This window comes from Dendrobates tinctorius, unplaced genomic scaffold (genome assembly GCF_039654945.1).
Source record: "Dendrobates tinctorius isolate UK_male_01 unplaced genomic scaffold, ASM3965494v1 ptg000016l, whole genome shotgun sequence".
NCBI lineage: Eukaryota > Metazoa > Chordata > Amphibia > Anura > Dendrobatidae > Dendrobates > Dendrobates tinctorius.
In genome coordinates this window covers 41,626,093-41,652,732 of record NW_027361684.1, presented here as the reverse complement: position 1 = coordinate 41,652,732, position 26,640 = coordinate 41,626,093, and the positions used below count along the sequence as shown (strand labels likewise).

General features: G+C 45.0%; 2 protein-coding genes across 2 annotated transcripts in view; one reads left to right on the top strand and one right to left on the bottom strand.

The window, feature by feature from the left end:
- Positions 1 to 1,184: 1,184 nt before the first annotated feature.
- LOC141080491 (uncharacterized) overlaps positions 1,185 to 26,640 on the bottom strand; it is a 119,013-nt gene continuing 93,557 nt past the window's right edge. Inside the window, exon 9 of the mRNA XM_073565738.1 lies at positions 1,185 to 1,457. Within this exon, the coding sequence (XP_073421839.1) occupies positions 1,441 to 1,457 (17 nt within the window). The 3' untranslated portion in view covers positions 1,185 to 1,440. The remainder of the gene's footprint in view (positions 1,458 to 26,640) is intronic.
- On the top strand, positions 18,805 to 25,563 carry LOC141078405 (uncharacterized). Its single transcript, XM_073565145.1, has 8 exons — positions 18,805 to 18,966; positions 20,121 to 20,198; positions 20,406 to 20,571; positions 20,663 to 20,754; positions 23,223 to 23,388; positions 23,480 to 23,571; positions 24,973 to 25,040; positions 25,484 to 25,563. The coding sequence occupies exons 1-8, from the start codon at positions 18,950 to 18,952 to the stop codon at positions 25,561 to 25,563; spliced, it is 759 nt and encodes a 252-aa protein (XP_073421246.1). The 5' UTR covers positions 18,805 to 18,949.

Here is a 26,640-nt window from a genome sequence, read left to right as displayed (position 1 = left end):
TGATCTTGTAATAAATCTTGCTTTCCTCCATCCAGGATAATATTAGTAATAAATACCATCTGGTGCTTAGGGGCGGGGACAGCATGGGCCTGTGTGATTTCAAATGCCTGGCCTGAATTTCAGCCCCAGTCCGCACCTGCGAGAAGCTCAGACACGTCTCGCATCTTAATACCCGGCACTGCCACCAGCACTCGGATCGGAGCGTGCGGCTGCATGTATTTCTATGCAGCTGAACACTCCGGTCCCGAGTGCCGGCGTCAGTGTCAGGTATTGACGTGCGAGACTTGTCTGAGTTTCTCGCATGTATGAGCCCTAAGTGACATGCTCAGACACCTGCACACCAGCAAATACAAATGGTAGCCCTAAGCGGCTGCAGGAAAAAAAATAAAGTTTAAACAGTACATTCCATTTTGTATTATAGATAATTGATTATATATTGAATATTATATAAAAAAAAATCTGCAACACATTGCCTAGTAAAGCTGCCTTGTGACAACATCTGCTCCACTTCTCAGCTCTACACAACTCAGGAGGACAGTTCTTGGCTGATTGGTTCATATCAATATCTGAGCTGGGCCCTTCCTCTCATTTTCTTTTATGTTACTTATACGCGCCCTCATAGTCTGCTGTGCTTTACAGATATTATAATGAATACAGCACAAGGTATTGAGCCCACTGATTGGCTGCAGTGGAAACTTGCGCTGTAGCTCTGACATCACCGCAGCTGGTAGCAAACACCAGGCGCAGCGGCGGAGCAGCGACACTGGTGTAGGAGCCGGTGAGTAACCTGTTTAATAGTTTTAACCCTTGGAATTGTATGGACTATAATAAGTAAAATATTAACAGAAACCCTTTTAATGATATAACTTTCTCTTTTCCTTTTTTCACCCTTGAATACGGAGAGCCATCATTTTCCATGTTGGTCATTGCCGGGGGCAATGATTGACTGCAGCGGTCATTTGAATGAAGTGATGTCATCTCTGTAGGACTGAGGAGCAGCAGTGATCGAGCGATGGAGGGGTTAGAATGGTTAGGTTATTAATGCATTTTTAGTTCCCATATTTATAAATAAATACAAAAAAAGACAATCCCTTTAAAAGGTTTACTCCATCTTCATTGTTTCTGTCTGATCGGGCGATTACAGAGCGAAATAGAGGAATCATATACAGGTGAGAATGCAGTAATGTGGGTGAATAAATATGTGTATTTATTGCTTTCATATATTTATTTTTTTCCATTTTCCATAGAGAACTCAGCATGTTCAAGTAGAATGGCCGAGAAGCCGCACATCTCACATCTAGAAGTTGTTAATGGAGATGGCTTCTCTCATCTGCATACAGATCACTTCATGGATGTACAGAGTGTTTTCCTTCACTTGGATCTCTTCCTCTAGAGACAGCTGCTTACGGATCAAGCCTTTCAGCTCGGCTTCCGCCTGATTCAGAGCCTCTCGTAGTCTGCAAAACAAAAGAATCAGAATGAGTCTAAGGCGATGTTCACACTGGGTGTTCGTGATGTGTTTTTTTTTCTGCAGAAAAATCTCTCTTGGCAGTAAAGAAGCTGCAGAAAAAAGCAGGATTTGCTTGGTTTTTCTTGTGTTGTTTTCTGCTTTTCTTTCCTTTTTTTTTTTTTGCTGCGTTATTATCATTCTACATTTGTCTCTTGTGTATGCTGATAAAACGACAAACTGAATCTTTAACTCCCCCCCGCCATAATTTGTCCAGGGTCCTCATACACATTAGACTGTTGGCCTAAGCGGGTTCGGCTGATATCTAATGTGTAAGGAGAACTTTGGAAAGGTTTTGGTGAAAATGACATAAGTGGAAACCAAACATAGAACACAGGTAGATGCCTAGCTCAGCTCACAGTCCAAAGCACAGGTCAATTGGTGATTTTCTGTTTTAGGCCAGGGTCACACTTGCGAGAAACTCGCACGAGCCTCGCGTCTCAATACCGGGCACTATTACTGGCACTCGTGTCCTGAGTGTGCGGCTGCATGTATTTCTATGCAGCTGAAGGCTCCGATCCCGAGTGCCGGCGGCAGTGCCGGGTATTGAGACACAAGACTCGTGCGAGTTTCTCACGAGAGTGAACCCGGCCATAATGGTGTTTTTTCCATCCCCTGCACTGTTATAAATCAGTAGTACACAAGAAAGTAAGCAACTTTGTAATATATCTCATCAGAGAAATCTGCTTTTTTTTCTGTTCCTGGACTGATCACATTTTTTTTCAATTCCTGGGTAAAAATCTGTATTCAGTGAAGACAGGTTGTTACATTACTGAGATAGGAGATGGCAGTTGGTGTTTTTGTAAGATTCCATGTAAAGGGAGGAGCTCTGCCTTTAGCGCCTCCTTTTTCCCCTCTACGTAGAATACTATGGGTAGAAGCTGTCATCTCCTATCTCAGTAATCTGACAATCTGTCTTCAATGAATACAGATTTTACCCGGGAATTGAAAATTTTGAAAATGAATCATTAGTCCTGGAGGAGAAAGAAGTAGATTTCTCTCATATAATATACAGTGGGTGAAATCCATATTGAACATGTCACCAATTTTCTAACTAAATATATTTCTAAAGGTACTATTGACATGAAATTCCCACCAGATGTCGGTAATAACCCATCCAATCCACACGGGTAAAGAAATCATACCATAAATTAAGGTGTATAATAATGAGAAATGGCACAGGGAAAAAGTATTGAAAACATGAAGAAAAACAGGTGCAAATAGCCATGGAAAGTGATGACACCAGCTGAAATCTATCAGTAGTTAGAAAGCAATCCTGTCATTTAGTAAAAAATATCACCTGTTCAACTGATGGTCTATAAAAAGGTGTCTCATTATCAAGGTGCCACAAAAGAAACATCTCATGTGTAAAACCAGTGAAGTGTCTCAAGACCTTCAAAACCTTATTGTTGCAAAACATACTGATTGACATTGGTTACAGAAGAATTTCTAAACTACTGAAGGTTAAAGTGAGGAAAGTTGGGGAAATAATAAGGAAGTAAAAAGCACAATTTCACCATAAACCGGTCACGGCAAGGAGCTTTCTATATTTCAGGTAGAGGTATAAAAAGAATTATCAGAAGAGTTGTCCACAAGTCAGGACAACCTGTGGAGAGATACAAAAAAATACCTGGTATCAGCAGGTACAATTGTTTCAAAGAAATCAAAGTAATACACTCAACCTCCATGGACTGTATGCACGCTCATCACCAAGACCCTATTGCTGAACAAAAAGCATATTCTAGCACATTTTAAGGTTGCTCAACTACATTTAGACAAGCCTGTAAAATACTGGGAGAATATAGTCGGGGCAGATGAGACCAAAGTTGAACTCTTTGGATGCCAGAATACACACAATATTTGGGAGTCCAAAAGGCACTGCATATCACTCAGTCCTCAATCTACTAAAACTCTTGTACATGCCCTCATCATCTCCCGCCTTGGCTACTGCAACACTCTCCTCTGTGGCCTCCCTGCTAACTCTCTTGCACCACTCCAGTCTGTCCTCAATTCTGCTGCCTGACTAACCCACCTCTCTCCTCGCTACTCCCCTGTCTCCACCCTCTGCAAATCCCTCCATTGGCTCCCAATTCCCCAACGAATCCAATTCAAACTACTAACACTGACCTACAAAGCCATCCACAACCTTTCCCCTCCCTATACTGCCCTCTATTGCTCTATATTGCCCTCTACTCCTCTTTGGTCAGACCTCATCTGGAATACCGTGTACAGTTTTGGTCACCACATTTTAAAAAAGACATCAACAAACTGGAGCAAGTTCAGAAAAGAGCGACCAGAATGGTGACCGGTCTGCAAACCCTGTCTTATGAGGAAAGGTTGCAGGATTTGAGAATGTTTAGCTTGCAGAAGAGAAGACTGAGAGGAGACATAATAGCTGTCTACAAATATCCCAAAGGCTGTCACATTGTAGAAGGATCATCTTTATTCTCATTTGCACAAGGAAAGACTAGAAGCAATGGGATGAAACTAAATGGGAGGAGACACAGATTAGATATTAGAAAAAACTTTTTGACAGTTAGAGTGATCAATGAGTGCAACAGGCTGCCACGAGAGGTGGTGAGTTCTTCTTCAATAGAAGTCTTCAAAAAGAGGCTGGACAGACATCTGTCTGGGATGATTTAGCGAATCCTGCTTTGAGCAGGGGGTTGGACCAGATGGCCCAGGAGGTCCCTTCCAACTCTACAATTCTATGATTCTATATCTCTGAACTAATCTCTCAATATCTTCCCTCACGTAATCTTCGATCCTCCCAAGACCTCCTACTCTCCTCCACACTTATTCGTTCCTCACACAACCGCCTCCAAGATTTCTCCTGAATATCCCCTATCCTCTGGAATTCCACGCCTCAACACGCCCGATTATCCACCACCCTCGGATCCTTCAAATGGAACCTGAAAACCCATCTTTTCAGGAAAGCTTACAGCCTGCAATGACCATTCTGCCGCCTCACCACCGCCTGAGCTGCCGCCTCATCACCACCAGAGCTGCTGCATCCCCGACCTTCTGTCTCTTTCCCACTATCCCGTAGAATGCAAGTCCGCAAGGACAGGGTCTTCTCCCCTCTGCACCAGTCTGTCATTGTAAATTTGTTTACTGTTAACGATATCTATAACTTTGTATGTAAACCCTTCTCATGTACAGCACCATGAAATTAGTGGCGCTATATAAGTAAATAATAATAATAATATCACCCCCAAAACACCATACTAAGAATGAATTTTTGAAGTAGAAATATCATATTTTTCAGCATACAGCACTGGCAAACTTCATGTAATTCAAGGGAGGCTAAATATACTGTAACAAGACATTCTTGATGATCTGCTATCACCTATCAGGGTGATGAAAATGAAATGAGGGAGGACATCTGTGGCGCCCCTGAGGGTTCAGTCGCCACAGAGGTACTGCACCTCCTCCTAAGGTGTGGTACCCCACTATCCAGGTAAGGTGGAGACACCTGTCCACACTCCAACACTCACATCTCACATACACGAGTAGTGTAGCAGGGCACCCTTTGTGGTTCCCTGCTTGGAACACGAAGAGTGCTGGGGAGGTGGGTGGAGCTTAGGCTGCACAAGAGAGCGGGAGAATACTAGGAAAGGGTCAGTTGGAGAGAAGAGATCCCCTGAGAGGGATGGAATGAAAGCAAGTGCTGCAGCAGTCTCCTGTGACCCGGAGCTGTTGGCACGGGAAGGAGCAAAAGAAAGCCTAATTCTTCAGAAGGAAGATACTGTAGATTAGTATGGAACGTGGGGAGAAAAGAACTGAGGACAAGGGTGAGAGCAGAGCCCTTCCTTGAGTTTGAAGCGCATGGTCCGGAGTCCGGTCTCCGAGGTTGTATGGATACTGACGGTCCTGCAGCAGAAACCGGAGGAATAGAAGTTGTCACCACTTTATTCCCACCTAAGACTCGAGGGCACAACAGCAACGGGTGTGAGCCGGGACCTGAGAGTAGGAAGTCCCCGAAGCGGGCTACAGCTGTCTGCCGTACGAGTAGGGTTCTAAGAACATCTGAAAGGAGGAACTTGAGTTTAAGACACAACTACAAGTACTTCAGTTTAAGTGCTAGTGAGGAGACGTTCAGAGAAGGCACATGTTGGAGGAGTGTTGGAACGGTGTACTTTACCTTGCCTGGAAGTCGGCTGAGCCCCTGACCTGGAGGACACGGCACCGAAGCGGGCATCTGTGTGCACCAGACTGTGAGTAAAGCCTTGGAACTACATGCCTTTGTGTCCTCTACTTATTCCTGTGCCTTGCACCCGGCTCTGCTACATCTACTTCCTCACACCATCTCCTCATTTACTAACCTCATCTACTCTGCCCTGGGACTACAGCCCTACCTGTGGAGGGCTACAACATCATAGCTGCACTCAACACCCATCCCAGGGAAGCAACACCGCAGCGCTGGTCACCCTGACCAGGTGGCGTCACGAATTACCATAATAACTTTATCCCCATCACTCTACCTCTTTTACATTGACTGCCTGAGGCCACGGACCGGGCCACTGTGACATCTCCCATAGAAATCTACGGGCCCGTTGCCGAGTACCCCACGGCCTCTGGGGCGCGTCACATCCTAAACACAAAGCCAAGGAAACTATCCATTGGTATCAGAAAAAGAAAATAAAGCTGTTAGAATGGCCCAGCCAATCACCTGTCCTGAATCCAATAGAAAATTTATGGAAGGAATTGAAGCTCAGTTCATGGAAGGAACCCATGGAACCTTTAGGATTTGACTTGTGTGTGGAAAAATGAACCAAAATCGCACCTGAGCAATGCATGCGACTAGTTTTTCCATACAAGAGGTATTTTGAAGCTGTCATCACTAGTGTTGAGCATTCCGATACTGCAAATATCGGGTATCGGCCGATATTCGCTGTATCGGAATTCCGATACCGAGTACCGATATTTTTTCAATATCGGATACCGGTATCGGAAGTCCCCATAATGCAATGAGCCACTGTTGTGGCTGTGATTGGCTGCTGAAATTATGTCATCATGATGCGCGGTCTGTGCGCATCATGATGCGCGGTCTGTGCCGACTGCAGGGGGTCTGTACGGGCCTGCCGGGGGCCTGTGCCGGCTGCTGGTGGTCAGTGTGGGCCTGCCGGGGGTCTTGTGTGTGTGCGGGCATCGTCCGATGGGACTACAAGTCCCATCGGGCTATGCCTGCTACAATAACAGTGATTGACACATTAGCCAATGATGGGACAGTAGAAGTCCCATCATCCGGCTAATGTGTTGAATGTAAAAAAAAAAACATACATACTACATACATACTACATATATACAACATTCATACAACATACATACATACTACATTCATACAACATACATACAGACTACATATATACAACATTCATACAACATACATACATACTACATACATACTACATATATACTACATTCATACAACATACATACATACTACATACATACTACATTCATACAACATACATACATACTACATACATACAACATATATACTACATTCATACAACATACATACACTACATTCATACAACATACATACATACTACATACATACAACATATATACTACGTTCATACAACATACATACTACATACTTACTACATACATACAACATACATACAACATGCTACAGACATACAACATACATACTGCATACATACATACTAAATATCACATACAATACATTCATACATTCATACAATACATGCATACTACATATATACTACATTCATACAACATACATACATAGTACATACAACATGCTACAGACATACAACATACATACTACATACATACTATATACAATACATTCATACATTTATACAATACACACATATAGACATACAGTACATATAACATAGAGTACATACTCACCATCACTTGTCACTTTGTTCCCCGAAGCCAGTGTCATCTATGAAAAAAATTAGAAAATAACAAACAAGCGATATACTTCCTGATCCGCAGAAATCCACGAGTGTCTCACGAGCCACGACGATCTGCACTGCATCACTGGGAGGTTACTATCGTTCACTGGTGTCACTTTATGGCAAAAGCTGCGTGGGAACTTTCTCACACAGCAATGCCAAAAGTGAGACTAGGGACTATTTTTTTACAGTGGTGGAGGAATACAGTGCGGAAGGGTACCTACCTCCCGTCATTGTATTCCTGGGGCCCCTAGAGAGCGGTCGCATCAGCTGATGCTGCTGTTCTCCACGGGAGATCGGCGTGGGACCCTCGTGGATTTCTGCGGATCAGGGAGTCTATCGCTTGTTTGTTATTTTCATATTTTTTCATAGATGACACTGGCTTTGGGGACCAAAGTGACAAGTGTTGGTGAGTATGTACTCTATGTTATATGTACTGTATGTCTATATGTATGTATTGTATGAATGTATTGTATGTAGTATGTATGTAGTATGTATGTTGTATGTCTGTAGCATGTTGTATGTATGTTGTATGTATGTAGTATGTACTATGTATGTATGTATGTATGTTTGTTGTATGAATGTAGTATATATGTAGTATGTATGTTGTATGAATGTAGTATATATGAAGTATGTATGTATGTTGTATGAATTTTGCATATATGTAGTATGTATGTATTATGTAGTATGTATGTATGTATGCTGTATGAATGTAGTATATATGTAGTATGTATGTATGTTGTATGAATGTAGTATATATGAAGTATGCAGTATGTATGTATGTTGTATGAATGTAGTATATATGTAGTATGTATGTATGTTGTATGAATGTAGTATATATGTAGTATGTATGTATGTTGTATGAATGTAGTGTATGTATGTTGTATGAATGTAGTATATATGAAGTATGTAGTATTTATGTATGTTGTATGAATGTAGTATATATGTAGTATGTATGTATGTTGTATGAATGTAGTATATATGAAGTATGTAATATGTATGTATGTTGTATGAATGTAGTATATATGAAGTATGCATGTAGTATGTATGTATGTTGTATGAATTTTGCATATATGTAGTATGTATGTATTATGTAGTATGTATGTATATATGCTGTATGAATGTAGTATATATGTAGTATGTATGTATGTTGTATGAATGTAGTATATATGAAGTATGCAGTATGTATGTATGTTGTATGAATGTAGTATATATGTAGTATGTATGTATGTTGTATGAATGTAGTATATATGTAGTATGTATGTATGTTGTATGAATGTAGTGTATGTATGTTGTATGAATGTAGTATATATGAAGTATGTAATATGTATGTATGTTGTATGAATGTAGTATATATGAAGTATGCATGTAGTATGTATGTATGTTGTATGAATGTTGTATATATGTAGTATGTATGTATGTTGTATGAATGTAGTATATATGAAGTATGCATGTAGTATGTATGTTGTATGAATGTTGTATATATGTAGTATGTATGTATGTTGTATGGATGTAGTATATATGAAATATGTAGTATGTATGTATGTTGTATGAATGTAGTATATATGAAGTATGCATGTAGTATGTAGTATGTATGTTGTATGAATGTTGTATATATGTAGTATGTATGTAGTATGTATGTAATATGTATGTTTTTTTTTTTTGTTTTTTTTACATTCAACACATTAGCCGGATGATGGGACTACTACTATCCCATCATTGGCTAATGTGTCAATCACTGTCATTGTAGCAGGCATAGCCCGATGGGACTTGTAGTCCCATCGGACGATGCCTGCACACACACAAGACCCCCAGCAGGCCCGCACAGACCCCCGGCAGCTGGCACAGGCCCCCGGCAGTCCCGTACAGACCCCCGACAACCGGCACAAGCACCCAGCAGGCCCATACAGACCCCCGACAGCCGGCACAGGTCCCCGGCAGGCCCGTACAGACCCCCGACAGCCGGCACAGGCCCCCGGCAGGCCCGTACAGACCCCCGGCAGGCCCGTACAGACGACCGACAGCCGGCACAGGCCCCCGGCAGGCTCGTACAGACCCCCGACATCCGGCACAGGCCCCCGGCAGTCCCGTACAGACCCCCGACAGCCGGCACAGGCCCCCGGCAGGCCCATACAGACCCCCGACAGCCGGCACAGGCCCCCGGCAGGCCCGTACAGACCCCACCCGCACACACAGACACGCACATTGTCCGCCAACGCACCGCCCACACTCTTCCCCCCTCCCGAACTGGATGTACAAGCAAAAAAAGGTTTTTTTTAATTCCAATATTTCTGTCCCATTGACTTGAATGGGACTTCCGGTATCGGAATCGGCGATACCTGATACTTTTTGGGTATCGGGCCGATCCAGTCCGATCCGATATTTCTCTATATCGGATGGTATTGCTCAACACTAGTCATCACCAGTAAAGGCTTTTGTACAAAGTATTACATTCATTTCAGTAAGCGTGTTAAATAGCTTTTTTTTCTTTCCTGTCATTTCTCTTTGCACACAACTTTCTTTTATGGACCTCTATAGTTTGATGTACTAGATAGGTTGTTATCGACATCTGGTAAGAATTTCATGTCAATAGCAGCTTTAGAAGTATATTTACTTAGAAAATTGATGCTTGATGTGTTTAATACTTCACCCTCTGAATTATAAAGTTTCTTATTTTCACAGGTATTATTGATTTCTACAATATAACTTTCAATGACGGTTACACTTTAAAGTGAACAATTTTCAAGGGCACTTTCCAATACCATTTATGTTGTCATGAAGGAGTTCGCAAATAAGCGATGATATTCATACAGCTCTGGCAAAAATTAAGAGACCACTGCACAGTTTTGTAAAAATCAGCTTCTCTAAGTGTCTGACAGCCATTCCATTCCAGTGTCAGTTGAATTCCAACCAGAGTACTCCTCATTCTACTCAGTGTGCTTCCGATGAGGTGATCAGGAGCACGTGGAGGTCTGGCGCTTGACTGCTCCTCTGAGCCGAGTGTTCATGTGTATGGGGGAGTCTGAAGAGATGGCGGCGTGCAGCCAGCGATGTCATTTGTATGGCTTACTTTATATACAGTTATTTGTTGTCTTCACACTCTGACATTGTCGTTGAGGATTGATGATTACAATGTAATCCCTGGCCTTTCTGTGCAGTTGTAGATATGTTGGATACTTAATGCCGTGTGCTTGTTAATTGAGTTACATGTGTTTAATGTTGCTTTATATAAAGCTCACTAATACATGTTCATTATCAAAACTCCACCCGTATCTCACGATCTGCTCCACTTTCATGTTGGGTTTAACACATGAGTGGCACTATGGAGTTCTAGTCCTCTTACTCTCTGAAGAGGTAGTTTGTATATATATATATATATATATATATATATATATATTAAATAAAATAAAGAAATTACATATACACACTAATATATTTGTGTGTATGTGTAATTTATTTTTTTCTTTACTGTGTGTGTATAAAATAAATACTGTATATAATGCAAACTGCCTCTTCAGAGATGAAGAAAACTAGAAATAGATAGCGCCACCTGTTGGAAGCAGCAATCCTACAAGTCTCTATTGAACCTTTTAACCAGCCTTTCAATGACATAGGATAAAAACAACTTTGTTTCAAGCATGTGATGCTCGTTCAAACTCGCATGGGCCAAATCAGACAAGGTGATTTTCTGGATTTGTTTTCTCATTTTGACTCTCCATAGTTGTGGTCTACCTATGATGTCAATTACAGGCCTCTCTCATCTTTTTAAGTGGGAGAACTTGCACAATTAGTGGCTGACTAAATACTTTTTTTCCCCACTGTACATATAGGTCTTTATATATATTTTTCAGAGCCAAATTTTAACAAAAGACTTCATTACAATATTAGGACATTATATGGGGGCTTTAATTTAAGCTTTAGTTCTATAACTCTATAGAATATTAGTGCGTCACATAGTCCATATGCCGATGGGTTTATGTCCTCGGGACGCTGTCTCCTGGTATGGTGGCAGATGATTCTGCTGGGGCGACTGGGCCATGCATCATTGCAGAAACAATTTTAACCGTCCAGCTTTGCTGTCAGTGTGTCTGACTGGCAGGACTGATTATGTGTAACCGTCCTGTCTTCTTGATGGAGTGTGGCAGCTGTTCTGCTAAGAAAGCAAATCTTATGAAAAAATCAACACTTCAAATAAAATCCTTAAGACCAGGATAACTTTCTATGTGTTTTAGGCATCAATTCAGTATTTGGGGCACATGGGGGTGATGGATCCTTCCCCCACACACTGATCTACACTGATCACAGGCAATCCCACCCCCCTTCAAACAGCTGCCTGTAGATGGGTCTCTGGCTTGGCTAATGTCTCCTGTTACAACACTTATTAAAGGTCGGGTACTGACTAAGGCTGGTTTCACATTTGCGTTAAAACAACGCTGCGCCCTGCGTCGTTAAGCCCCGCCCCGAGCCGGCTCCCTGCCCGCCCCATCCGGGATCACCGCCTACTTTCGCATTTGCACGCATGCGATCGGCGCACCCTATCTTTAGCATAGGGTGCGCAGATCATGCGCTGCCAGTGTGAAAGTAGCGTGCTGCGCACTTTTGACGGTGCGCCATGCGCGCCGAAATGCAACATGCTGCTATGTATAGATAAAATCATGGTCTCCTATGAGCGCCAGCTACGAGCTGGCTTTCACAGCAGAATAGTCATGCCAAGCATGGGGAACTTCAGCAGAGCTCACACTGTCATGGCAACCCTTCGGCGCCCCTCCATCACATCATGGACATGCCAGTGGTTGCATGGAATGATGCCCCTTCCTGCTGGTGCATGTTAGTTAAATTTAGCAGGATTGACAGGTTAAAAGTTATGGGCACAGCTCTTCTTCACCCACGGCAGTTAGACACCAGATGTCTGATTAAATCAACAATCATCTGCTGGGAAATATTTGGGCTCAGTGTCAGCCTGCATCAAAGACAGGGACGCGTACATATATGTCATGTCATGACTGTGTTAAACCATGAGTAATTACTCTGTCGCCTCATTGGGGGGACACAGAACCATGGGTGTTATGCTGCTGTCCACTAGGAGGCGACACTATGCATAATCTAAAAAAGATTAACTTTGGCTCCTCCTCTGCAGTATACACCCCTGGACGGCGTCAGCCTTCTCCAGTTTTTGCTTAGTGTCACAAGGAGGCACACCTAAAGATTTTGTTTTTTTATTTTTACTCCGTTTTTTTCTGACGGATTACAGATGAAGAAAAGTGGGTCTCCAGTGAGACTCCCGACATGGCTCCTTCCTCGGCCCCCTATTATGGGGTGCCCGGTTGAAGTGGAGATGGCTATTCCCCATGTCGCTCCTTCCCCAGTCCCTCGGGTACTGGTCCGAAGTCGAGACCCCCCTCCTTCCCCAACCCCTTTGGGGTCTGGGTTGAGGTCGAGGCGAGGATGAAGACCCCCTGATGGCGACAGACACACCCTCCTAATCCCCCTCTTGGGGTATTAGGTTGAGACGCCTCAGGTAGGGTCTGTACGAGGCAGCATTCTGCAGCTTAAACAGCCGGGGACCCCAGCCCTGCTGCCGTCTCCTGTTGGGGCCGGGGGAGAGTGCAGGCAGACATGGCACATACAGAGACAGTGCTCCCTGCGCCCCTGTCTCTGCGGCACCAGCTCCACAGTGCCTCAGGGGGACCCCTCACATGGAACCGCTATTGCTGCCAGCCCCACCGCTATTCTGCCTTCCAATCCGGGGAGGGTCTGGTTCAGATCCAACCCCCTCCCGGACATCCGCCCCGCCCTGGGGCCCTTCTGGGCATCAGGCTGCTAATTTAGACCGCGGCTTCAGCCTAGCTGAAGCTGCCGCCTCCTCCCCGCCCCCCCGGATGACGAATATGACACTCTACAGTGTCATAGAAGGGGCGGATCGAGGCAGAAAGGGCGCATTTTTACATAGCCCTGCGCGCCCTTTCTCAGCTCTCCGCCCCCTTCTTCTCCTCCTCATCTTCACGGTGGCCATCTTTGCTGTAGCAGAAGCCATCTTTGACATCAGCAGCAATGTCAGCAGTCTCCAGGGGGGCACAGGACTGTGATTTGTCGGCGCTGGACCTAGGGGCACACTGGTGGGGTAAGATCACAGCTGGGTTCTCTCTACTCAGCTGTGAATCCATATTACCTATAAGGCTCTCCTATAGGTTTCCTCTGCGTTGCCACCCCTGTAAGGTCCCTGCTAGCCAGCCTCTGTGCACTATGCTGGGCTCAAGGAAAAGAACCAGGCAGGACAGCTTTTATACATTCTTCACAGCCTGCAAAACCACTCTCCCCAGTGGCAGCACGTACCCGCACTGCCGGGATTGTATCCAAAATACTGTGTCAGAACCCCAAGAAGCCCCTACCAATGCTTCAGCGTCTGCTACCACGCAGGAATGGGCTACTCAGGTGTCGCAGTCTATGACACAGTCCATAGATAATCTAACCTCTACACTACTTCAGGCTCTGCAGGGTCATGTCTCAGCTATGAACGTTACCCAGCAAAGGGACGGCTTGTCTCAAGGACATGCCATTTGCGACACTCACAGACGTAAGCGGACCCACAGGTCGCGGTCATCTGCATCATCCCATAGCACACGGTCATCCCCCTCCAGGGAGAGACATCGTGGTTCCAGGTCACCTAGACCGTCCCCTAACAGAGACAGACAACGCAGATCTCCTCAGCGATCCCCGACCACAGAGGACCTCCGCCCCAGTTCACCCACCAGGGAACGCCTTAGCGACACGCAGGATTCGGAAGGCATCTGTGACTCCGACTCAGACAACGAAATGGAGAGGTCTTTGGTACCTTGTCCCCCTAGCAATACAGCGCTAGTTGAGGACATAATCTCTTCCATCCATCGGGTGCTGGATATTTCTGATCCAACCCCGGAAGCCCCAGAACACAAGATTTGCTGTGAAAGTGTTCTGAAACCACCAAAGGTCTTCTCTAATCACCCGGAATTTCAGGCGATACTTACTAAGCAGTTTGCGCAGCCTGAGAAGAAATTTGCCAATCGTAAATATTTGGAAGCAAGGTACCCCTTCCCACAGAAGGACACCAAGGAGTGGACAGATCCACCCGACGTGGACCCCCCAGTCTCTAGGCTAGCAGCACAGACCCTCCTCTCACTGCCAGATAGCTCAACCCTCAGGGACACAGCAGACCGGCAGGTAGAACGCATGGCTCGTTCAATCTTCGAAGCGGCAGGGGCCTCTCTGGCTCCCGCTTTCGCTTCAGTCTGGGCGGCCAAAGCCATTCTGGCTTGGGCCAAAAAACTGCAGGCTGGCCTCCAAGCCACAAATCCTGAGCTGTCGGACCAGGCGGTTCAAATAGCGGTGGTAGCAGATTACATGCTTCATGCAGCTCTGAATTCCGCAAGAGGTGTAGCGGGTATATCATCAAACGCCATCACGATCCGGCGTATCCTTTGGTTGCGGGAATGGAAGGCGGACTCGGCCTCAAAGAAGTCCCTCACACATCTCCCGTACCTCAGTGGGCGGCTTTTCGGTGAAAAGTTGGACACCATGATATCCAATGCCACTGGGGGTAAGAGTACCTCTCTCCCACAACTAAAACCCAAACGCACGTTCAAAAGGCGTAACCAAACTCTATTCCGATCCTTTCAGAATTCTTCAGGCTAGTCCGTCTCACGCCCAGCACAAAATCGTAACCGCTCTCCGCGCAGAGACAACCCACGGGCGGCGCAGAGGCTGGACAGGACCTGGCAGTCGAAAACAGGCCAGGCAAAGCCCAAAGGAGGAAAACCTCAGACTTTCTCCTCATCATGACTCACAAACTCCGGAAGACACCCCACCCGTAGGCGGATGACTGCTACTCTTTTAGCAAGTCTGGCTGCCGATTACAGAAGACAGGTGGGTCAAGGAAATAGTGTCTTCCGGATACAAGATCGAGTTCACTTCCAGCCCACCGCACCGGTTCTTCCTCTCTATTCCCCCAAAACCGCCAGACAAGGCTCGTGCCTTCCATCAAGCCGTTTCCTCCCTCCTTCAGACAGGGTCATAGTACCGGTTCCCGCAGACGAGCGCTTCCGAGGGTTCTACTCCAATCTGTTCGTAGTCCGAAAGAAGGGAGGCAGAGTTCGGCCCATACTAGACCTCAAACAACTCAACAAGTATGTTCGGGTTCGTCATTTTCGCATGGAGTCCCTTCGGTCAATCATTGCGTCCATGGAGCAAGGACAATATCTCGCCTCCATAGACATACAAGACGCATACCTACATATACCGATTGCTACCGCCCATCAGCGATTTCTCAGATTCGCAATCAACCAGGACCACTACCAGTTCGTGGCTCTCCCGTTCTGACTCGCCACGGCTCCCAGAACGTTTACCAAGATCATGGCAGCCACCATGGACGTTCTACACTCCAGAGGCATCGTAGTCGTTCCATACCTGGACGACCTTCTTATCAAGGCTTCCACCTTCAAGGATTGCGAGGTCAGCGTCTCAATCACTATCGACACTCTGAGTCACCTGGGCTGGTTAGTCAATTTACAAAAGTCGTCAACTACCCCGAGTCAGTCTCTGATCTTCCTGGGAATGTTATTCGACACCTCCAGAGGTCTAGTGCTCCTTCCCAGGGACAAGGCACTGGCTCTCCGTCTAGGAGTCCGCATACTCCTCCACAATTCCCTCCCGATCTCTCCGGTTTGCCAAGAGAGTACTCGGCAGGATGGCAGCAGCAATGGAGGTGGTACCATTTGGCCAGTTTCACCTCAGGCCTCTTCAACTAGCCATCCTCAAGTCCTGGGAATCCTTTCTCCCTGGACATGGAGTTCCGGCTAACATCGAAAACCAGGAGGTCCCTGCACTGGTGGCTCAAGCCAACCTCGCTTGCAAGGGGAAAATCCTCTCAGGTCAATGGAAGGTTCTGACCGCCGATGCAAGCCTGACAGGTTGGGGTGCGGTGCACCTACATCACAGGGCACAAGGCAAGTGGTCACCAGTGGAAGCGACCATGCCCATCAACATCCTGGAGATTCGGGCCATCTTCCTCGCATTGAGAGCCTTTCATCACTTGCTGGCAGCCTCTCATATCAGAATACAGTCGGACAATGCCACAGCGGTGGCATATGTGAATCACCAAGGCGGGACCCGCAGTACCCAGGCGATGAGAGAAGTGGCACATATCCTCCACTGGGCAGAAGACACGAGGTCGGTACTCTCTGCGGTCCACATTCCGGGTGTGGACAACTGGGAAGCCGACTTCCTCAGCAGACAAGGAATGGACTCGGGGGAGTGGTCTCTCCATCCCGAAATTTTTCACCAGATCTGCCATCCCGGACGTGGACCTCATGGCATCCCATCTCAATGCCAAGGTCTCCAATTTCATGGCCAGGACACACGATCCGCGGTCGCTCGGAGCAGATGCCCTGGTTCAGGACTGGACCCAGTTCCAGCTTCTGTACATTTTTCCACCCCTCCCCCTGATCTCCAGAGTTGTGAGAAAGATCAAACAAGAGGGAGTTCCAACCATCCTGATCGTGCCAGACTGGCCCAGACGCAGATGGTATGCCGACATCGTACAACTTACAGCAGATGCCCCCTGGCGTCTCCCCGACCGTCCCGACCTTCTGTCACAAGGCCCGTTCTACCATCAGAACTCAGGGGCTCTCAATTTGACGGCGTGGCCATTGAGACCTGGGTTCTAACCCAGGCAGGGTTTTCACCGGATGTCATTAGAACCATGATCAGGGCACGGAAGCCAGCTTCCGCCAAGATTACCGTACCTGGAGAGCTTTCTTTACCTGGTGCGAATCTCGTGGACAGAACCCACTCCCCTACTCCCTCCCAAAGGTACTCGGTTTCCTTCAATCGGGCCTGGATGCCATGCTATCCCTGGGCTCGCTTAAGAGCCAGGTGTCAGCGCTCTCAGTGCTCTTTCAGAGACACATTGCTAACAAGCCGCAAGTGAGGACTTTTCTCCAGGGGGTTTCCCAATTGGTTCCCCCCTACAGACGTCCACTGGAGACATGGGACCTCAACCTGGTCCTGACAGCATTGCAGGCACCACCTTTCGAACCCCTTAAGGAAGTCTCACTCCGCCTTCTATCACAGGTGGTTTTTCTGGTGGCAATCACCTCGCTACGCAGGGTGTCTGAACTTTCAGCACTCTCTTGCAGACGACCTTTCCTGGCTTTTCACCAGGACAAGGTGGTTCTCCGTACAGTCCCATCTTTCCTTCCGAAGGTTGTGTCCAGCTTCCACCTCAATGAGGAAATTTCACTGCCATCTCTTTGCCCGGTTCCAGTTCACAGAGTGGAGAAGGCTCTGCATACGCTTGACCTCGTCAGGGCATTGCGTATATATGTGTCTAGGACTGCCCCCTTCCGGAAGTCTCTTCCGGAAGTCGTTCACAAGGGTCTGCCGGCTTCCAAAGCTACCCTTGCCAGGTGGATCAAGTCCACCAAACAAGAGGCTTACTGCCTTAACAATTCTCCTCTTCCGGCCGGTATCACGGCACACTCTATGCGGGCGGCAGGGGCCTCCTGGGCCATTCGGCACCAGGCTTCGGCATAACTGTGTAAGGCGGCCACTTGGACTAGCCTACACACGTTTACGAAACACTACAAAGTTCATACCCAGTCCTCAGTGGACGCGAGCCTGGGTAGACTGGTTCTGCAGGCGGCAGTGCCCCAAGTTTAGGGACCTGTCAGCACAATATTCGTCCTTTGCTTCCCACCCAGGGACTGCTTTGGGACGTCCCATGGTTCTGTGTCCCCCAATGAGGCGACAGAGTAAAGGAGATTTTTGTGTACTCACCGTAAAATCTCTTTCTCTTACACTCTAATTGGGGGACACAGCTCCCACCCTGCTGCACTTACGGGCCGTTGTTACGGTTGAGTTCTCATATTGTTCTTTGAGCTCGTACATGGCCTTATTACAGGCATGGTTATGTTATTTCTGTTATGTTCCTCCTAATGCTTTTGCAAAAAACTGGAGAAGGCTAATGCCGTCCAGGGGTGTATACTGCAGAGGAGGAGCCAAAGTTAATCTTTTTTAGATTATGCATAGTGTCGCCTCCTAGTGGACAGCAGCATAACACCCATGGTTCTGTGTCCCCCAATTAGAGGCTAAGAGAAAGATTTTACGATGAGTACACAAAAATCTCCTTTTTTCTCAGTCTTTAGTTGCATTGAGTGTTGCATTGAATGTATGCCATCAGGAAACATAAGATATCTTTGTACTGCATTCTTAGTGGAGGAATAAATACAAGATATAGGCTTCTATTGGATTCTATTCAGATCTAATCTATGCTGTCTGTTGTAACACTTCTTGGATAGTAAAGATTTTTTTTTCTTCCCTTCAAAGGCTGAACAGTCTGTTATCTACTAGCTTGACCTCCCCTTCGGTTACATGTCCACCTCCAGACCCTTGTGCAAAGGAGACTGTGCTCAATGCCATCCGAGAGCGCAGAAAGAGATTTAACAAAGATGAAGAAAACCGTGAAAGTGGATAGATGGAGAACAAAAGTCGGTAAGAATTCAGAGTGCTGACTATGGCAGGAGGCTAAGCCACCTCAACTTTACGTTGACCTTGTAAGCTAGGCAATGTGGGAGACTCAAATAGAGAAGTACTAATGAAGGACTGCAGAGTATTCTTTTTTTTTTTTTTTTTAATTTGTTTATTAAACTACAGGCAGTTTTACAACACACACATATAGTACAAGGTGTTAAGCTTGATACAAAACATACATATGTCCAGACAGCATGAAGACGCGTGGCAAAATATGTACATCAACTGTGTGTAAATAAAGCAAACATAATATCAATTGAATCACAGTAGTGTTGTGTTATTGTACCAGTAATAAAACCTGCCTAGCTTCTAAACCCTACCTACATCTACCAAAACATAAACTATTCCGCAGCCTACTTCTATATAATAAGCAGTTTACTGTGCGACATCTCCGCTCTGCAAAGTGAGGTGAGCGGAGTTCCACCTCTCCCAAATCTTTTTAAATTTACCCGGGCATCCTCTATTCTGATACAGCGTACGTTCATATGGGATAATTGAATTTACCAGAGTGATCCAGGACCCAAGAGAAGGAGGCGAATTTCCCATCCACCGTAATGCTAGTACCTTCCGTGCCATGAACAGCGTCTCCCGTAGAAAAATCCCAACATAATGACCCATGCTTCCTCATCCCACACTCCAAACAGACAGATCAGTGGTTCAAGTGGAACAGGGGTTTGTACCAAGGATGTTAATAATAACGTCACCTCCCTCCAGTATTGCACAACAACAGGACAACACCAGATCATATGAATAAAGTCCGCATCTATTGAATGACATCTCAAACATTCCGATGACGAGTATCGGCCCATCTTAGAGTCGAGCCGGGGTCAAATATGACTGATTAATAATATATAACTGTATCATCCTGTTATTGGCAGATGGAGATACCCATATTGGCGACTCCAGGATTTCTTCCCATTCCTCACCCTGTACATCCGGGATGAGCCTCTCCCATTTCTTCTTTCATATATGTATATAGAGAGGAGCGTATTCTTTTTAGTGGTGAAAATTCTTAACTTTCTAAGTGGAGCTGTACTGATTAGTCCAGAGCTCAGTTAGCTCTGCTGTACATCTGTATCTGACAGTAACTTTTCTTGCCCCTCACCTTCCGCTAGGAGGCAGGTTAGCAATGGAATTGGGGAGTCTTCAGCTGAATCTCCAGTGGTAAATGGTTCCTTGACTTCTGGTTCCAAGTAAGTAATGTCAGTTTCATTAGCCCATGTGTTGTTTTTTTTTTTCTTTTTTTGTTTTCCTTGACACTGTAGCACATTTGGGGGGTCCTAATTCATTCTTTAAAGCCTTTACTGCTCCAACAGCTTTATTGGTATTTATTTTTTGGGCCTGACTATTCATTGTCATTTTTCTAACTTTTGCCTGTACCCACACACTTGTTTCTTTAGGTCAGACACCCTGAAAAGGGCTCTAAATACACTTGATGAGACGAGCAACAAATGCTCCCATACCTCCTCAAATGGCTCACTGAGTAGCTGCACAATAAATGGATTTACAATGTCCTCTCATAATGCAATCACCAGCTCTTTGAGTTCCAGCAGAGTACTCCTGCAGGTATTGTATGGGTGATAGATATATTATATGGCTCCATACCAGTGACCAATAATAACATTGTATTGATATGCAATTGTTTCACCTCCTTTAGAAAAGTAAAAGAAACTACCAGAATACATCTGTAATTTCAAGCCCATCCTCATCTCGGAGCCAAATGCCAGACGTGTTCTCCAAAAAGGCCAGGTAACGACTAATATATGCAGAAGGCTTTAGCCAGAATGTGTTATAAAAGGGGTAGGTGGGAGGGGGGAGTATTACAATATATGTATATATATTTATATTATTTTCAACTTTGAAACACTCAGGGAAGCTGTTGCTGTCATTTGCCATGAAAACCTAGTGTAGTGCTAGTTCACTTTACAACTGCAATACATGTAGGGGAGATAAGCTTGTACAGTCATGGCCAAAAGTTTTGAGAATGACACAAATATTATATTTTCACATGATCTGCTGCCCTCTGGTTTTTATGTGTGTTTGTCAGATGTTTTTATCACATACAGAAATATAATTGCAATCATATTATGAGTAGCAAAAGGTTATATTGACAGTTAGAATTAGTTAATGCAGCAAGTCAATATTTGCAGTGTTGACCCTTCTTCTTCAGGACCTCAGCAATTCTCCCTGGCATGCTCTCAATCAACTTCTGGATCAAATCCTGACTGATAGCAGTCCATTCTTGCAAAATCAATGCTTTTATTTTGTCTGAATTTGAAGGTTTTTGTTTGTCCACCCGTCTCTTGATGATTGACCACAAGTTCTCAATGGGAGTAAGATCTGGGAAGTTTCCAGGCCATGGTCCCAAAATCTCTATGTTTTGTTCCCTGAGCCATTTAGTTATCACCTTTGCTTTATGGCAAGGTACTCCATCATGTTGAAAAAGGCATTGTTGATCGCCAAACTGCTCTTGGACGGTTGGGAGAAGTTGCTCTTGGAGGACATTCTGGTACCATTCTTTATTCATGGCTGTGTTTTTAGGCAAGACTGAGAGAGAGCCCATTCCCTTGGCTGAGAAGCAACCCCACACATGAATGGTTTCAGGATGCTTGACAGTCGGCATGAGACAAGACTGGTGGTAGCGCTCACCTGGTCTTCTCCGAATAAGCCGTTTTCCAGATGTCCCAAACAATCGAAAAGGGGATTCATCAGAGAAAATGACTTTACCCCAGTCCTCAGCAGTCCACTCCCTGTACCTCTTGCAGAATATCAGTCTGTCCATGATGTTTTTCCTGGAGAGAAGTGGCTTCTTTGCTGCCCTTGAGACCAGGCCTTGCTCCAAGAGTCTCCGCCTCACAGCACGTGCAGATGCACTCATACCTGCCTGCTGCCATTCCTGAGCAAGCTCTGCACTGCTGGTAGCCCGATCCCGCAGCTGAAACACTTTTAAGAGACGGTCCTGGCGCTTGCTGGTCTTTCTTGGGCGCCCTGGAACCTTTTTGGCAACAAGGGAACCTCTCTCCTTGAAGTTCTTGATGATGCGATAGATTGTTGACTGAGGTGCAATCTTTCTAGCTGCGATACTCTTCCCTGTTAGGCCATTTTTGTGCAGTGCAATGATGACTGCACGTGTTTCTTTAGAGATAACCATGGTTAACAGAAGAGAAACAATGATGCCAAGCAGCAACCTCCTTTTAAAGTGTCCAGTGGTGTCATTCTTACTTAATCATGACAGATTGATCTCCAGCCCTGTCCTCATCAACACCCACACCTGTGTTAATGGAGCAATCACTGAAACGATGTTAGCTGGTCCTTTTAAGGCAGGGCTGCAATGATGTTGAAATGTGTTTTACGGGATAAAGTTCATTTTCTAGGCAAATATTGACTTTGCAAGTAATTGCTGTTGAGCTGATCACTCTTTATAACATTCTGGAGTATATGCAAATTGCCATTAGAAAAAATGAAGAAGTAGACTTTGTAAAAATTAATATTTGTGTCATTCTCAAAACTTTTGGCCATGACTGTATATGTCTCACTCCTCCCCATCTGGGTGTTTGCAAAAACATAGGGAGAATGAAGTTTGGGACGGCAGTGCAATTTTTGTTTGTGAATGGCAAAGTGAACAGTGTCATAGAAAATGGCAGGCAGCCACAATTCTTTAGGTTGGCGCTGCTTACTGCTCTCTACAGAGATCTCAACAGCAGTGATATCATTGTGACTGATGTGCTCAGATCACAGTTCAGAAGTCCGTATCATACTTAAAACCGTAAAAGTGGATAGATGGAGAACAAAAGTCGGTAAGAATTCAGAGTGCTGACTATGGCAGGAGGCTTAGCCACCTCAACTTTGCGTTGACCTTGTAAGCTAGGCAATGTGGGAGACTCAAATAGAGAAGTACTAATGATGGACTGCAGCATATTCGTTTTAGTGGTGAAAATTCTTGACTTTCTAAGTGGAGCTGTACTGATTAGTCCAGAGCTCAGTTAGCTCGACTTTACATCTATATCTGACAGTAACTTTTCTTAATGTCAGTTTCATTAGCCCATGTGTTTTTTCTTTTTTTGTTTTCCTTGACACTGTAGCACATTTGGGGGGTCCTAATTCATTCTTTAAAGCCTTTACTGCTCCAACAGCTTTATTGGTATTTATTTTTTGGGCCTGACTATACATTGTCATTTTTCTAACTTTTGCCTGTACCCACACACTTGTTTCTTTAGGTCAGACACCCTGAAAAGGGCTCTAAATACACTTGATGAGACGAGTAACAAATGCTCCCGTACCTCCTCAAATGGCTCACTGAGTAGCTACACAATAAATGGATTTACAATGTCCTCTCATAATGCAATCACCAGCTCTTTGAGTTCCAGCAGAGTACTCCTACAGGTATTGTATGAGTGATAGATATATTGTATGGCTCCATACCAGTGACCAATAATAACATTGTATTGATATGCAATTGTTTTACCTCCTTTAGAAAAGTAAAAGAAACTACCAGAATACATCTGTAATTTCAAGCCCATCATCATCTCGGAGCCAAATGCCAGACGTGTCCTCCAAAAAGGCCAGGTAACGACTAATATATGCAGAAGGCTTTAGCCAGAATGTGTTATAAAAGGGGTAGGTGGGAGGGGGGAGTATTACAATATATGTATATAGGTATATATATTTATATATATTTATATTATTTTCAACTTTGAAACACTCAGGGAAGCTGTTGCTGTCATTTGCCATGAAAACCTAGTGTAGTGCTAGTTCACTTTACAACTGCAATACATGTAGGGCAGATAAGATTGTATATGTCTCACTCCTCCCCATCTGGGCGTTTGCAAAAAGATAGGGAGAATGAAGTTTGGGACGGCAGTGCAATTTTTGTTTGTGAATGGCAAAGTGAACAGTGTCATAGAAAATGGCAGGCAGCCACAATTCTTTAGGTTGGCGCTGCTTACTGCTCTCTACAGAGATCTGAACAGCAGTGATATCATTGTGACTGATGCGCTCAGATCACAGTTCAGCAGTCCGTATCATACATAAGGGTAGATACATATGACTACCCTGCTCAGATTCTCTGCTATTACAGATGACTGACGAAAATTGTATCCCAGGCTACATATAATAGTGCCTGGCTCAACCTTCAGCTGTGAACTGGTCATGTTTAAGGTCATGCCCAGTTCATACCTGATAAAGTCACAGTATAGGTGATGGGGTTGGGTGTCGACTGCAATCTACTATGCCTTGTGGCTTCAGTATATGCAATGTGTAAAGGGCCCGTTACACATAGCGATATCGCTAACAATATCGCTATAACGTCACTGGTTTTGTGACGCAGCAGCGATATTGCTAGCGATATCGCTATGTGTGATACTAACCTCCGACCGGCTCCCCCACTGATTATCGCTGATCGCGCGAGAACGTCCTGGGCCGTTTCTCGTCGGCCGCTTCCTGTGGCGCCGACGAGCGACGCGTGGAGGCGGGCGGACTTCTTCATCGCCGCATCTGACAGGTAAGCAGCGTCCGCCGACCGCTGCTGTGTCGCTGGTGAGATCTGCCTGTTTGGCAGCTCACTACCGACCACTTAGCGATGCACCAGCGATCCTGACCGGGTCGTATCGTGGTCGGGATCGCTGGTGCATCGCTAAGTGTAACGGTACCCTAAGTGTTTGACTCTTATGCCAACAAATAGAAAAAAACTCAGTTACTTCAAAAAATAAAAATTGGCACTTCTCTTGTGTAAAAAAAAAAAAAAAATTGCATCGGGAAGTTCATTGTCGAATATCTAAGACTCACGCAGTTCCTAACACGTCCACGTCTGGGAAGGTCTACGGGACTTGGGGTGTGTGTTTTTCGTATGGCCCAAGTTAGAATCTTTCAAACTTTTACTGATGTCAAAGATCAGAGCTACAGGTCTTCTCACCAGCTCAGTTCTGAAATTCTGTAGTAGTTGTCATTTGATTTCCTTATTTCTTGTAGGGACGACACGCATGAAACGGGCCTCTCTACCCCAGTGAAATCAGGCAGTGGGAATCAGTTGGAGGACTGTAAGTTACACTGCTGCTGTCAACTTTGTAAAACGTAATATGAAGTATATGTTTTGGTGCTTACGTATATTATGCTAGCCATTGCAAAAGTTTGCGGAAGTGTATTTTGGTGGCATCAGACCAGTAGACTTCGTAGCTGACCAGAATGGGGTGCTGCTTGCTTCCGACATATTATTCCTCATTTTCTCCTGAAATATATAGATGCTGCAATCAGAGGCTTTTCACTTTCCGCATTGAAGTAAACCTGCATGCTCCTCCATGCCAATGCCACAGTTATAAGCAAGTGTCCGCTTTAATAACTGACTTTTCCTCCTGTTCTCAAACGTTTGTGTGCTTTCAAAAACAATATGAAGGAAAAGTGTAGCAGATGCCCATGGCAACTAATTACATCTATCATAAGTTGACATTCCTTTTTTATTTTTTGTTTAATTTTTCTCCCTTAGTTAACACCACTTTGTCCTCCAAGTCTTCTGATTTTAAATCATCTGATAATAGAAGTAGTGAGTCACTATTCACAATTTAGTGCCCGGCTTTTCCCGGCCTGCTAGGCCGCAATTTCAATAACGCCGCCCACTAGCGCCGCTCCGCCCCCCGACGCCTACCGCGTCACAAAACCATTTTTTTTTTTAGGGACCACCTCACATTTGAAGTCATTTTGAGGGGTCTATATGGCAGAAAATACCCAAAAGTGACACCATTCTAAAAACTGCACCCCTCAAGGTACTCAAAACCACATTCAAGAAGTTTATTAACCCTTCAGGTGCTTCACAGGAACTAAAGCAACATGGAAGAAAAAAATGTTTGTTTTATCATCAATATTTTAATTTTTACATGGGTAACAGGATAAAATGGATCCGAAAATTTGTTGGGGAATTTCTCCTGAGTACACCGATACCTCATATGTGGTCATAAACCACTGTTTGGGTGCACAGCAGGGCTCAGAAGGGAAGGAGCGCCATTTGACTTTTTGAATGGAAAATATGCTGTAATATTTAGCGGTTGCCATGTTGCGTTTGAAGAGTCCCTGTGTGCCGAAACATTGGAGCACCCCCACAAGTGACCCCATTTTGGAAACTAGACCCCCCAAGGAACTTATCTAGATGCATAACAGTGAGCACTCCGAACCCCCAGGTGCTTCACAAATTGAGCCATAAATATGAAAAAGTACTTTTTTTTTCACAAAAATTTTCTTTTAGCCTCATTTTTTTTCGTTTTTTATGGGCAACAGGATAAAATGGATCCTAAAATTTGTTGGGAAATTTCTCCTGAGTTCACCGATACCTCATATGTGGTCATAAACCACTGTTTGGGTGCACGGCAGGGCACAGAAAGGAAGGAGCGCCATTTGACATTTTGAATGGAAAATTACCTCCAATCGTTAGCGGACACCATGTCGCTTATGGAAAGTATGTAGTGTATGTCAGGTTGGTGTGTGGTGTAGTATACACCACCCACACACACACGACAACATGTACACTATATTACACCACACACCAACCTGACGTACACTACTCCACACATACCAACCTGACAAACTACGTCAGGTTGGTGTGTGTGGTGTAGTGTACATCAGGGTAGTGTAGTGTAGTGTACAGCACAC

Bases quoted from the DNA above. Each gene is read 5' to 3' on its own strand.
- LOC141078405 (XM_073565145.1), top strand. The intron at 20,572-20,662 runs GTATTGTATGGG...CACCTCCTTTAG, and splicing joins CCAGCAGAGTACTCCTGCAG to AAAAGTAAAAGAAACTACCA. The intron at 23,389-23,479 runs GTATTGTATGAG...TACCTCCTTTAG, and splicing joins CCAGCAGAGTACTCCTACAG to AAAAGTAAAAGAAACTACCA.